We start from the raw sequence: 14,525 nt of genomic DNA on the forward strand, positions 1-14,525 counted from the left end.
ATTCCCTCTTTTAAACAATAAAGAAATACCGAAAGGGGCGCCTAAGTTAGGGGCCAATCTGGTGTCGGTCTTCTCATACAGGTGCATTCTAGCAGCCTGTATCCCTTTCCCCTTTGTTGTGTCTTGAAAGTACAGGTAAAGTGGGCGACAAATTAAATGGGTGAAAGCAAATAAGGTTTAAGTCTAAGGTCTACTGCCCTTTTCGGTAGTACAGGCCGGTTTCAGTGAGAAACCCCTTCTTGCGCTTTTTCAATTGCTTTTTGGATTTATTTTTGGCATCCAAAAGCTGTCTGATCTGAGTCTGAACCACCTCTTGAAGTTCTTGTTCTGTAAACATCCTCGGAGAAGGAGGTTTCTTGAGTGCCGGTTTGATGGGTGGTTCGGTGGCTTCCTGCCACTGAGTGTGCACTTCAGCGATGGATTGCTGAGACAAAAGTTTTGCAAACTGTGGGTCTTTCACAAATTTAATCATCTGCTTTGTGCACTGTTTAACTTGCTGTTGACGTTGCATCTCTTGAAGTTCATATTGAGTAGGCTGAGGCGACCCTTACTCTTCCTCTGTTAATTTGTTCGAATCTTCTGCATGGTCTCCTTCCGCATCAGTAGATGCAGAAGAAGTCGACCGATTCTTTTCAAAATCCATAAGTGTCGTGAGAAAAAGGATCGGATTTCCTAGTAGAAGAGATATCAGCCGTGTTCTGATACCACTGTAATAAACTTGGGCACCCCAAGTCAAGATTCTACCGCGACACAACAGAGATTCACTTCAAATTAACTGACAAAACGAAAAGAGAATCGACACGGGCCGGCGTAGTTCCGTGCCAAGAGATATTGGCCCCAAAGACTGGCGCCCCTTTCGGTATTTATTTTTATATTAATCTGTGAGCAAAGTACAACTGAGCCCGCGGGTGCTAGCTCTCAGATTCTGCATCCAGATGCTCTGAGAAGTGAGCCCCCTAGGGTCACTTATAAAGGTTTTACAAGGGTTGCTAAAAGCAGAGCCCCAAAAGCATTAAACTTCAAAAGCAATGTCTCCCAAAAGCTAGCGTTGCCAAAAGCAGCGAACGGAAATCGCGGAAATCCGTATGGAAGCCACGTCAGCAGCCGCTTCGCTTTGTTTTAAAGTCCCTAGTGGCAATAATCCATAATGTTGGGACAACTTTATTAGGGTGTGTGTATGTGTCCAAGCACTGCCACATCATCAATTTGTGACAAAAAGACAAGATAGCTACACTGGGTCGTGGGTTCACAATGGGTGGACTTTGACACGTGACTAGTGGTGGTCTAAAGGACACCGTGGCGAGTCCTTCCCCGCCACAGATTGGAGATAGGCGCAGCTGGCCTGCCAGAGATATTTGAGTATCCATTGGCTGCCCTTTTTGTATATATGCTCAGTCTAAGGAGGCGGTTTTGGGTGGTTTTATGAGTCTTCAGTCTTGAGTCTAGTGTCGTGTGTTCAATCTAGCACCACACATTTGCACGCTCCTTGCACATTTTAGCCTTGATACCCCCATTGTACCCGTGAGTTCTGGGCTTGGAGCTGAGTGTGCTGCCAACCAGATTCTGTACTGGTTCACATGAGTTAGTTGAGTCCCATATGGTGTTGAGAATCTACTGTTGAGTTACTTGAGTTTGCTTTGTGATTCATTGCGTACAGTGTTTTCATTCTGTTGAAGTGAGGTTTTCATCATAGAAACAAGGGACTTGGGGACAGAGGCCTTTATGGCGGGGACACAACGTGGGACTCGGGGATGGGGCACGAGACGCGGGAATGAGACGCTTAGACGTCCCTCACATGGGTGCGCAGGCGGGACGCGCGTTCCCGGTGATAGGTGCGGATGGGACACGGGCAGGGGGCCTAGGGGTCCGGGGAAGCTTTTTCAAATTTCACAAGTAAAAAACGGAGCCGTTTTGCGGCCGTTTCACTAGGGGGGGTCTTTCTATATAATAGGCCCAAGGAGGACACATTTTCATGCTAACTTGCTAAGGCCTCGTACTACATACTACATACCCAAGGGCTTCAAGCTTGACTCTTGAGCCCTGAGCCTTGCCCTCCCCTCTCGAGTCTCTCCTTCCCCTCTCTTTTCCATCTCTCCTCCTCTTGAAGTCGAGACTTTGGAGCCTTGAAGCCTACCCCTCTCTCCTTCTCTCCGGATCTCCGAGCTTCCATTTTAATTTTTCTCTAATATCTACGGCATCTCAAGATGGATCCGGAGCTTCTCTAAGCCCTTCTCCTTCTCCTCCCTTCTACCCCACCATGGCTTCTCAAACCCCCTTCCTCCCCCAACTTCACATGGGCATGGTGGAATGAACAAGTTTTTTTAATGCGCGTCCCGTGACCCGTCCTCCGTCACCTGTTTTGCCACGTCCCCGTCGGCAGGACCCGTCCCCATTCCTATGTGACTGGTTTTCATGCACATTGCACTGAGGAGCACCCACAATAGAGAGCACGACACACTATTCTTGCTACAGGTGCTCTCATGATCAGAGACATCACAGACTTTGACATGAGCAATTGCATCCCGAAATAGATAAGGTCACCCTAGTCCACTCTATAGAACTTTCTAGGCGGTGATGTGACCAGGGTAATGGCCACCAGTGGGACCGCTGTGGGCATCCTCAAGAATATGCTCAACTTCATGGGGGGAGACATACCGCCTCAAAACACCATCTGATCCTGACTTGTAGAGCTGGCCCCCAATCAGAGTGGATGGTTGAGACTTTAACAACAATCTTCTCTTCTGCAAGGGAGATGCATTCTCTGGGTATAGGCCAGTGGATAGCAAATATAAGACATTGCCGTACCACTCTGGAGGTGTATCCACCTTAGAGAGATTGCTATCTGGAAAGTCATTTGCACCCTGTAGCTTCTTCACCTGTTTGAATGCGAGAGAGGTGGTCAGCCATGACGTGATGCTTGTTGGGACAGAGGACCACCGCAGAGCATGATGATCAGTAATGATTGTGAAATGGACCCTTAATAAATAATGGCAAAAATTTTGTAGAGCATAAACAATAGCTAAACCTTCCCTTTCTGTCGTGCTATAGTTGCGCTCTGCTTTAGTGAGTAGTTGACTTGCATAGTGAATGGGTTGATCAAGGTTGAACTCCTTACTAGGCAGAGTCAGCACAACACCCACAGCTGTCTGACTCGCATCCGTATGTACATGAAAAGTGAGGGACCAATCAGGTGCAACTAGAATAGATGCTTCAGTTAAGCGTTTTTGAGGTAAGCAAAGGCGTCGGCCTTGGGCTTTGACCATTGGAAGGGTATAGCAGCACTGGTCAGGCAGGTCAATGGTCGAGCCACCTGTGCATACATACGGATGAACCTGCGATGATATCTTGTGTGGCCTATAAAGCTCTAAACACCTTTAGGTGCTTAACCTTTAGCAAACACCACATGGCCTAAACGCGTACCTTCAGTGACCAAAAAATGACATTGTTAGGATTGAGCTTTAGGCGAGCCTCCCTGCACCCGAGGAAGGCGACAGAGAGCTGAGTGAGGTGCTCCTCCAAATTCTCCACTGGGGTGGCACATTGAGCGTCGGAGAAGGTTGAAAAATCATCCATAAATATGTAAAGATGATTAGTGAGCAGAAAATAAAAGATGAGATACACTGTGCAATTGAAGGAAGGGGGAGCATTTTTCAGCCAAAAAGACATTTTGGTGTAAATGAAAATACCCCATGGAGTCACAAAGCAGTTTTGATTTGATCAGCAGGATGGATGCCCAACTTATTGTAGCCATTGAATCCATTCACGAAATTGTAAAGTATGTGCCCCGCCACATCTTCGAGCACGCGTGTGGTGAAGGTTATGGGAAAACAAAAACTCAACACTAAAAATAAGCGAGCTTGCTGATGTTGCCTTCGCACCCTCCCCTACGCACGCACCTGCACCCCCTCTCTCTCGCCATCGCTCTCTCCCCCTTCGCGCTGCCCTGCTCTGCACAACCCGCTGCCTGCCAGCGTGCAGCCATTCCAACGGCAGCGCCCATAGCCGCCCGCCCCAGCTCCTTGTGCCTCAGCGCCCGCTTGCCCCTGCCTCGCGTTCTCACCTGCCCCCCCCCCCCAATCCCATTTCTTAGCTCGCAGAGTCTGTCTTGGCAGCCTTCTTGGAGTTTTGCGTCACTTTCGTCTTCCTCGACTCAGCAGCAGACACAAAATGGTGGCTTTTGCTCCACCTCAGAGGGACTCCACTGAAGCCTCCTCGCCCGACACTGCGGAGCCGACCCTTTGACTTGCTCTTTCGCCATAAGAGCAAGCGAGCTTGATGGCCGAAGTGGAGCGCTTACTTATGTTATCTGTAAGATCATTGGCACTCGGCCCAGTCGGGGCGAGGTTCGGGATTTACTACAGGCCCGTCTTCTCTCCGATGTGGGCAAGATCACCGATGTCCAGATCCTTGGGAGAGGGTACTACCAGGTAGAGTTCGAGTCTGCAAATATGACGGCCAAGGTGATTTCGATGAACCCAATTGGCATCCGAGCAGCTCGAGCTTACTTTCGACATTGGCATCATGGTTTTGACCCTACTACAGATGTGCTCGAGGATGAGGCAGACTTGTCGATTTTGGTATGTTTCCCAAGCCTGAGGCGTGAGTACCTCCCCCTCCTCCTTAGGATTGGTTCCATGTTCGGGACAGTTCTCGAGTCTCCGCGCATTGCAGCTTTAGTTGTGGCCAATGCCGCAGGTTTACCTACTGTGCGGATTCTTGTTCGTGACACTCTCTCCCTCCCCAAGGTGGTACTGCTGCCTCGGGTGAGTGGGGGATGGATCAAACAGACTGTGGAGTATTCGGGTCTCCCGAACCAGTGTTCCATTTGCAGGGAGATGGGCCATTTGGCAAAGGCCTGTCCTCGCAGGAGACTTTGACCCACAGTGCATGCGCAACCTCCCAAGGCTGAGCATGCCCAAGCAGCTAGATACACAGGATGCATAGGCTGGTAGCTCGACAGAGACCGGTGATCAGACAACTAACGGTTGGCAGCAGGTGCCTCGCCGCCATCGCCAGAGGCGGGCTCGTCCCACTGCTCCCCATGGTGGCTGGCCTTCTGCAACTCAGCAGCACTGGGTTCCGACTGGGAATTGTTTTGACCCCCTTTAGCAGGACCAGCCTGAGGAGGCCCCGTCCACTTCAGTTCCTCCACCACCGCCTCCTCCTCCCTCAGACATTGCCGCTCCGCCTCCCTCGCCTCCTCCCCCCCACCTCCACCTTCGCCTCCCGCCCCTCCTCTCTCCCCGATGGGGCCCACAGCCGCATCTCCCGACCCTTCCTCCACTCCTCCTCAGACGCAGGGTACTGGACTCGCTTCTGCCGCGAGGCGTTCTCTTGGTAGTGCTTTCTCTACGAGCAGTGTGGCTTGAGAGGGATAGCCCCACCTGAGGCCGCCTTTCTTGGTGCTGACTTCTCCCTTTGTAGTAGTCCCTAAAGGTTTGACTAGTTTCGACATTCGTAGATGCTGGGACATCTTCGACTGCAGCTCCACTCGGTTTTTGGGTGAGTCTTCTCCTGATCCTGAGGAGGCTAGCTTTTGAGTCTACATCCTCTTTCTTGCAGCTAGATGCATTGAGGCCCTGGACACAGCGGTGGGTTTCTCCTTTCCTCTGTGTGGTAGGGATCCCACAGAGTGGACCCAACATACAGTCCTTTACTGGCTCCAGATTCTGGCTACTGAGTTCTCACACCACACAGGGGATTTAGCAGTGACAGATCTGGTGCAGACACTTTGGCCTCTTGCCAAGTTCAACGTGACACCTCCGGATGCAGCGGGTTGCAGGCACATTGTGGTGCATTTGTTTGCTTACACTCAGTGCCCTCCTTGTTATGTATTTGTGTATGAGGATTCTTGGACAGAGGATGTAGCCCTTCGGGCTGCACGCTCGACTTGGGCCTGGGTGAGACAATCACTTCTCTCGCGCTTGTCTAGAGGTCGTTCGGATGTGGATTACTCCCCATCCAAACCGGCCTCAAAGATAGCGAGGTTGGCTGCTGCGGCAGCATCTGTTTTCTCTCACTAACTCCATGAGGATCATCTCATGGAATGTGCAGGGAGTAGGAGGGCCCCAATTTCAGCGTCAGAGGGGTCGGCTGCGTTAGGAGTTGCAGAGATGCCTTGTGGGTGGTGAGATTGACATTCTTATGCTACAGGAGCATCACCTTTATGAGAGCCGCATTCGGCGATGTGGTCAGATTTTGCGTGGTCGCTATGAGACGTTTTGGTCAGCTGCATTTGGACTTGGCGGCATCCAGGGTGGGGTATGCATGACTATTGCGGACTCTTTTGCAGCAGGCCATTGTGGGCAGAGGGATTATTGTGCCAGGCAGGGTTCAGTGGATTACTATGCAGGTTCAGGGCTGCCTCACGGGTTTCCTGAACATCTACACGCCCAATGTGGCGAGCACACGTGCAGTGTTTTGGGCTCACATAGTAGAGTCTCTGCCGCAGGCAGAGCAATGGTGCATTGGGGGAGACTTCAACATGTTGGAGGACCCCTCTGACAGAATTGGTAGCCATTCTTCTGTGCATGGAGTTGAGTTGGCAGCTTGGGAGAGGTTATGTATGACTCTGCGGGTTTCAGATGTGTGGCAGCATTCTAGCTTTGTGAGGCCACTTGACAGCCTGGCCTTCTCTCGTTTGGACCGTAGAATGGGAGGAGTGAATCTATCTCGGATAGATCTCTTCTACACTAGTGACCAGTTCTGTGACTTGGGTGGGACTGTTGGCATTCTGTTGGGACTTCCTTTTCGGAACATGCACTAGTGATCTTCAGAGTGACTGATAGGCAGAGGAGGGGGAGCACGATGCTACGCATCCCTGAGAGGGTCCTGCTGGACTCTGCGCTCAGAGAGCGAGTGGAGGCTCTTTGAACAGAGAGCTTAGACATGCAGGATTTTCCTCCTGACAGAGTGGCCTTAGGACGTGCTCAACTTACTTGACTCTTTCTTCAGGAGTCTTTGGCTTGCCTGGCTGCAGCGAGAGAGGAGCAACGTCTCAGACGGGGCGTTTCTTCCTTGCAGAGGATGCAGGAGCAGCATCTCAGACGGGGCATTGCTTCCTTGCAGAGGATGCAGGAGCTTGTCAGCACATAGGAGAGGTGCCATGAGTTTGCTTTCCATCGACAGGTATCTCAGTGGACCTAGGTGGGTGACAGAGTGATAGGCGCTTTCTTTGAGGCAGTGGGACCCCGGCATACGCATGCCAAGGTCAGTTAGTTGAGGAGGCCCGATGGGTCAAGTGCTTTAGAGCTAGAGGACATGCGTGCAATTGCTACTGACTTCTACCGTGATCTACTGTCTGCAAAGCCTCAGTCAGAGCGTCAGGATGCATGCAGAGAGCAGGTGTGGGCTCATATGCCTTGTCTTGTAACTGAGGAGATGCGCCAGATGCTTGAGCTACCTCTTCAGCTAGAGGAGCTTCACGTGGCTCTTAGCGCTCTCCCTCGTGGTAACTGTCCATGTGAGGATGGTTTGACTCCCAGCTTTTTCTTGGAGTACTGGGACTTGCTTGGCTCAGATCTCTGCAACGCTTTTCAGTAGATCTTGCACATAGGAGAGATGCCTGACAACATGAGTGAGGGCCTGATTTACCTCATTTCCAAGGAGGGTGGCTCCTTGGATGAGATTCGATAGTGGCGACCCATCACCGTTCTCAACTCATCCTACAAAATTCTTGCCAAGGCTCTGAGTTTGAGGATTCAGCCACTTCTTGAGAGCATTATACATGAGACACAGACAGGTTTTGTCAAGGAGCGTAGTATCCTTGACAACATCTTTACTTTTTGGGAGGCTTCTGCCCTCGCACGGCTCCGTGGTGAGGATCTGGTGATACTTCTCGATTTTGAGAAGGCCTAGAGTTGATTGGGACTTTTTGGAGGGCACTCTATGCAGGTGGGCTTCTCAGATGCTTGGATCAGAGGTGTGTAAGCTCTGTACCGACGGGCACATAGTCAATTAGGAGGTAGAGGTGATCGTTTCATGCTTACACGTTCGGTCAGACAGGGTTTGCCCTCTTGCTCCCTTCCTCTTCCTATTCCATGCGAAGGCGATGAGCAGGTTTTTGGTTTCACTTTTCTTTTCGTGATTTAGTTAGTTAGTTTGTTTGTTTTTGTTTTTCTTTTCTTTTCGTGTGTCCCTTGCTTTTATAGTTTTATGAGTGCTTTATTCCCTCTTATAATTCGTAAGTTCAGACTATTCTGAACTTATGAAGGTATACATAGGTTTTTGGTTTCACAGCAGGTTGGCTTACGTGGCTGAGCGCTCCCTATTCGGGGAGATGAGCTACTCGATGCTGAGTTTGCAGACGACTCAGCCTTGTACTTGGATGGCCAGGAGGCCAACCTTCACAGGCGTGAGCAGGCTCTTGAGGCTTTTTGTTCTGCATCAGGCGCACTGATCAACTGGAGGAAGACAATGGCTTTCTCGGTTGGTAGTGCTCCTACGCCTGATTGGATGCCGGGTGAGGGTTTCAGATGGATTCCCCTAGGGATTGCAGTTCGATACTTGGGCTGTCAGGTTGGCTTGGACTTGTCTCCCGAGCAGCAGATTGCTCCCCTCCTCCTTTTCATCAGGAGGAAGTTGGTACATTGGAGCTCCGCACGACTTTCTCTGGCAGGCAGAGTTGTAGTGGCCAACCAGGTGTTGTTGGCTACTATGTGGTACATCACTTCTTGTTGGATCTTTTCGAGTTCTTGCATCAGCCAGGTAGAGAGGCTGATCAGGAACTTCCTTTGGTCAGGGCGTGACACTTGGATAGCCCGGGCCAAAGTGGCATGGAAGGTCATCATTTTTCCTTGTTCTCAGGGAGGGTTGGGGATCATAGACCTGCACAGCAGAGCAGAGCCCTTCTAGGGAAGTTCATCGTCAGAGGACTTCTTCCAGGAGAGGAGCCCTCGAAGGAGTTTTTGCTTCAGCGGCTTAGTGCTAGAGTGCCTCAGGCTGGAGGCCCCTGGCGACCTTCGACCATATGGATTTTCACAGAGATGCGCAGAGTTGGCTTGAGTAGGAGACTGGAGGACCGCTTCGCTGTGAGTCTGTTCTGATCCAGGGAGCAGCTGCGGAGAGGCTTGGAGCAGCGTCAGCCTACTTGCACGGAGGAGCGCCTAGGACAGCCCCTTGTTTGGAACCCCGTGGTTAGCACTTAGAGAGGTCACTTGGTTGGTAGCAGGCCTCATGTTTCCTGGGTCCCATGGCAGAGGGTCTATCACGTACTATAGGTGATTGGCTATAGTTTTTAGGCTTGTCAGAGGAGCTTCAGGGCATCGAGCTACAGGGCATGAGAGGGGTGCAGAGCATGTGTCAGGACATCTCAGAGGTAGTACCAGCTGAGTGGCTCACATCTCTCGAGTCAGCAGCGCCCAGATGGCCGGGGGCCTTCACGCGACTGGAGGTTCTCATCTCAGTTTGGGCTTGTTCAGAAACTGTACCCTCCTTGTTTTTTGAGCTACAGGGTGAGGGGCGCTTACACCGAGTTGCAGTAGAGGCCCCACAGGTGGCAGAGTACTGTTTTCAGAGGATCCGAGTGGTGGGCATCTGCGGGAGGACTGTGTCATAGACCCTTACCCAGCAGCTCTTGAGACTGGCCATTGGAGACTGTGGGCTTGGGAGAGTTGTCCACTGGCACGAGTACAGTGGGATCCTGGAGAGTGGTTTTAGAGGGACCCTTCCTCCTCAACTGACCATCCAGGAGTCCCTTTCTTTCAGTACACTGTTTGATTGGGACGTCACATACTGGCAGCGCAGATAGAGGCTCGTCCTGCTGCAACACCGCATTGGCAGGAGGAGGGTCTCACAGCTGAGTTCTTGGCAGCTTTTTGGGAGAGGTTGTGAGACTCCAAACAACCGAGGCGAGTCACTTTGTTCCGGTGGCTGGTTGTACACCGATCTACAGCAATTGGGAGCTGGCTTGTACATAGTGGTCTCTCGGCAGCATGCGCAGCTTGTGACGAGCCTATGGAGAATCAACGCCATTGTCTTTGGGATTGTCCTTTGGCACAGCAGGTTTGGCTTCGTAGTTTGGCTTCGTGTCCTTCGGCTGATGCGAGCTCTTTCCACGACACGACAATACACTTGGGGGGCAGTTGCTTGGTCCATTCTCACGGGCCAGACGCTTCAGTTTGAGCTGTCCTCCACCAGCAAGATGATAGTGATGCAGGGGGGTCGACCTACACCCCAGCCTGCTATAGAGCTTACTCCACAGGAGTGGTGTAGTGAGAGAGAGGAGTGTTGGGAGCTCATCTGCGGCCTGACACTCTGGCTCATCTGGCTGGCCAGCTGCTTCCATATCTTCGAGGCTCGTCCTGTACCTCCAACAGAAACTGTTCGGGATCTTTTGCTAGAGCTGATCCATACTCTCAGAGGACAGTTTGAGAGACTCGAGGGCAGCTCCGACCGCATGCGGGAGCGCAGAGAGGGTTTCCTTCGACTCTGGCGCCCTGGGCCTTTTTTCACCATGGTCCAGGGTGTGCTCAGATGGCACTACCGTCCACTTGTGTGGCTTTTCCCTCCTCCCATCTCTTGATTTAGCCTCATTGTACATATGTTGTTTTTTAATTGGGAGAGTCTCCCCATCATGATTGTTATAGCCCTCTCTTGTAGAGGTGGTTGTAGCCCTATGGGCAGTTTCATTAACTAATAGAAGGATCTTTTTCTCGGAAAAAAAGGTTATGGGAAAACCATATGGGATTATTACCTTGTTCAGAGCGCAGTAGTCAACGCACACGTGGATTTTAGTGGATTGCTTCTTGGGTGCGATGACCATGGGTGATAGCCACTCTGAGTGCTCCACAGGGACAATGATGCCTGTCTGCTGCATTTTATCGAGCTCCAGTTTGACAACTTCTGCATACTGGGGGTTGAGCTTGTAAGCTCGGCCTCTGACTGCCTTAGCCCCCTTGACTAGAGGGATAGTGTGGACACTCAGTTCTAGTGGGATACTTTCTAAATCTTTGTAAGACCACGAAAATCGAGTAGCGCGGGATGATCCCATATTACATAACCAAGCGGCTAATAGGATGGGCTGAGGGTTGCCCAGGTTGACTTCTCTGACTAGGTCAAGAGGTGTGGCTGGCGATTCTGTATCCGAAGATGAAGACTGTGCCGCCTCTTGGAGCTTTGAGACATCATGGGCTGGTGTCTGATCGATGTGAAAATCAGCAAATTCTTCTCGCAACTATCCTTGTGGAAGCTCGTCGAAGGGTAATTCATGAGACATAGAAGACAGTTTTTGCATGCTCGGAGAGTCTGATATTGGAGAGGCTGACGGAAGGGTTGAGGCATGGGTGAAATCTTGTAAAGGAGATTTCTTCCCCCTTCTATGGTTCGTTATAGGCTCTCCAAGGCCGAGGGCTTCCACCAAGGGGGCAACTAAATTATCAGACGTGAAGCACCAAGTCTGTTCAGTGTGTTCTTTTCCATTGGCACGTGGTGCCTGTCTTGTGACAATGGTATCAGAGCTTTATGCATGTGCTTTTCTCAAAGCATACCAATCCTACCAAAGAGCAGACAGAGTAAGATGGCACTTCCAACGTTCATTGGAAATTTTATTTGAAAGAATCTTTGTGTCCTGACCCCGGACTTATTAGCCACTCCCACCCTTCATCGCGCATCGGGCACGCTCCCGTCTTCATCGCTCTGTCTTACAGGGCATAAGCCAAAAAGATCACTTGCAAGAGAAGGATCCAAGATTTGTTTTGAGCTGTTGTTTTTTTCAGATGCAGTGTCATGCAGTGGTGGAAGTCTATAGCTACCAAGCCGCACACTCCAAGGACTTGTTTTTTGCCCGAAGTTATATAGCTTCTGGCAGCTTCTGGCAGAGTGGGGTATCCTGAATGCTTGCCACGGAAACCCTTGCAGGTTATGACTTAAAATTTCTGGACATCTCTCATCAGGTGTCTCTTCCCGAGCTAAAAACCTTGGAGGTCCGCTGTGATTGCTTGGGACTACCATTAGCACCACTGTCTAGGCCTGCTTCGACTATTCGAGAGCTTATGGATCATGTTGCTGTCGGCTACGACCTTATGGAAGGAATTTAACTCTAATTTTTGGTGCAGGTTTTAGGATGGAAAGTCAATCGACTTTTCGAGCTCGATTGATGTCGAGATTGCTTTTTAAGTTCGAATTTTGTTTGAGAAACTATTTGAGAACTTCTTTGATGATCCTGTTTGGAATTTGTTTGAAATGGATGGTATCTGCTTTGAACCTGTCTTGGTGCCCATTTGAACTGTTTGATTCTGGTTTTAATACTGGTTTCAATGTTGGTGATTTTACTCTCGGGTGGAGTAGTGACAAATGATGTTTGAGAATGCTTGCTCATTCATACTCGTGGCATGGACCCTTGTGGTTATTTGCGAGGAGAGTATTGAATGTTTGAAAAGTGATGTTTTTACTCATGGCCCTGACCCTTGTGGTTATTTACCGGGGGAGTATTGTTGTTGTTACTCATGGCCTGGACCCTTGACCCTTGTGGTTATTTACGGGGGGAGTATTAAGAAGTCTGAGCAGTGGTTACTCTCAGCACCTCCAAATGACGCAGGTTGCGGTCTGGGGGCGTTTGGTTGTAAAAGGCCTCTATATCTCATGGCCCGGACCTTTTTAGGTTATTTATGGGAGGAGTGATGAGTGAGTCGTTGAACAGCTCAACGGCCGGACCTGGATGGTTATTAAGAAGTCTGAGCAGTGGTTACTCTCAGCACCTCCAAATGACGCAGGCTGCGGTTTGGGAGGCATTTGGTTGTAAAAGGCCTCTATATCTCATGGCCCGGACTTTTTTAGGTTATTTGTAGGAGGAGTGATGAGGGAGTTGTTGAACAGCTCATGGCCCGGATTTGGATGGTTATTTGCGGGGGGAGTGTTCATCGGCGGCTCTACGTTTCTGTGTCTTGTAACATGCATATGTGAGCATTTGTGTTGCATTGTGATGTGCCAACCACTGAATATTCCTTCTTGGATGAGATATGTCTGGGAAGTCAACGACCTAGGATCAAGAGTTCCAATTTGGAATGAGACTCCTTATTGGATGAGATTCTTCTAGGAAGCCAATGACCCAAGAAATCAAGAGCTCCGATTTGGAATGAGAAAACTGATTGTCCCTCGGAATGTCCCTCGGAATGACTCTCGGAACTTTTGAGCTAACTTGAGTTGTTTTGCAGATATGTTGTAATCGTGGACGATTACTTTCTTTCAAGGAGGGTTGTCACAAATTGCTGATGTGTCAAGCCAGTGAAGAACGGAGCCGACTTGCAGATCCCGGCCGAGTGGCCTAAACCCTAAGAGAAGCAACATAAGCAGCAAAAGAAGATCCCACCAACTTAAGGTTCCCGTCCAATGGGGCCTAGAGTAAAGCAGCCCACACACACATACAAAAAGTGAGTAGCTTGATGACGTGGCAACTGTTGTACGGATTTTCGGAATTTGCGTTGGCTTCCTGACGTGGCAGATTGTACGGAATTCCGCATTTTGCGTTGGCCTGCTGTGTAATGGAAATGGCCTATGAAATTTTAGGGTAGCGGAATTAGGAAATTAGATGAAGCACTTTTGTGAGATTACTTTATGAGCATAGCGGGTGAACTTAATTGATGGTAGCAACATAAACATGGTACTTAGTTAACTTGGCATGAACAATACTTTTGCAAGAGAGAGAGTTTAGAGAACATGACAATAGTTGAGGACTGGATTCATAATGAGCCGGTGCCCCCTCCAATAGCCATTTGTATTATAGTTTCTTCCATCAAGAGAGACTTGGTACAATACAATCTCTGTGTTCCTTGTGACCTAGGTGATGCAATGAAGATGGAAAGCTTCATGCATCACAAGCATAACATAAACTTTGTAGAAAGCATTAACTATCCCAAGCCTCGGTCCCAAGGCTTCAAACACCTTCGAAGGTGGAGAGAGCTAGCGGGGAATGAGGATAGGGAAGAGGAAGAAGAAACATTTCATAGGAGAATTAAATAGCTCCTAACTTATCATCACTCTTCTTGCTAGCATACATAATAGCCTAGTAATGAAGATGGAGAAGATGGCAAGCTTAAGCATTGAAGCATGGCTCTTGGTTGGATTTGCATTCCATAGCCAAGAGTGTTGGTGTAGGCTCTCACTTCTCACAAGCTTGGAGAAGGAGGTGGAGTTCCTCAACTTTCACCAAGTGAGAATGGCTCTCCCAAATGAGTGTGTGTGTGGTGTATATCCCCCTAGCTCCTCCCTTGCTTGCTTGGGGCGAGTTATGACTTTTCCACATGCTGCAAGCTCATTGGACCCCTCTCCCCCTAGCCAATCACATGCAACATGCATTCAAGTACATGGGTAGTCTTTTGACAAGTGTCCTCCTTACCCCTGAGAGAGAGAGAGAGAGAGAGAGAGAGAGAGAGAGAGAGAGAGAGAGAGAGAGAGAGAGAGCTTGAAAATATCTAGATATTTGTTGGATGGAATTAGAAGCTCATTGGACCCCTCTTTTGCCCAACCAATAGCATTCAAGCACACCATGTGGTTAAGCTTAAGGAGAATCTGACATGTGTCCCATGTGC

At 49.8% G+C, this 14,525-nt stretch overlaps 1 protein-coding gene across 1 annotated transcript in view; it reads right to left on the reverse strand.

Moving 5' to 3' along the window:
* Nucleotides 1-2,564: 2,564 nt before the first annotated feature.
* Nucleotides 2,565-14,525, reverse strand: part of LOC147453827 (uncharacterized) — a 68,368-nt gene continuing 56,407 nt past the window's right edge. Inside the window, exon 3 of the mRNA XM_086516976.1 lies at nt 2,565-2,876. Coding sequence (XP_086373102.1) covers nt 2,565-2,876 — 312 coding nt within the window. The remainder of the gene's footprint in view (nt 2,877-14,525) is intronic.

The sequence above is a fragment of the Adiantum capillus-veneris genome, chromosome 7, assembly GCF_014529385.1.
Source record: "Adiantum capillus-veneris isolate H3 chromosome 7, ASM1452938v2, whole genome shotgun sequence".
Classification (NCBI taxonomy): Eukaryota; Viridiplantae; Streptophyta; class Polypodiopsida; order Polypodiales; family Pteridaceae; genus Adiantum; species Adiantum capillus-veneris.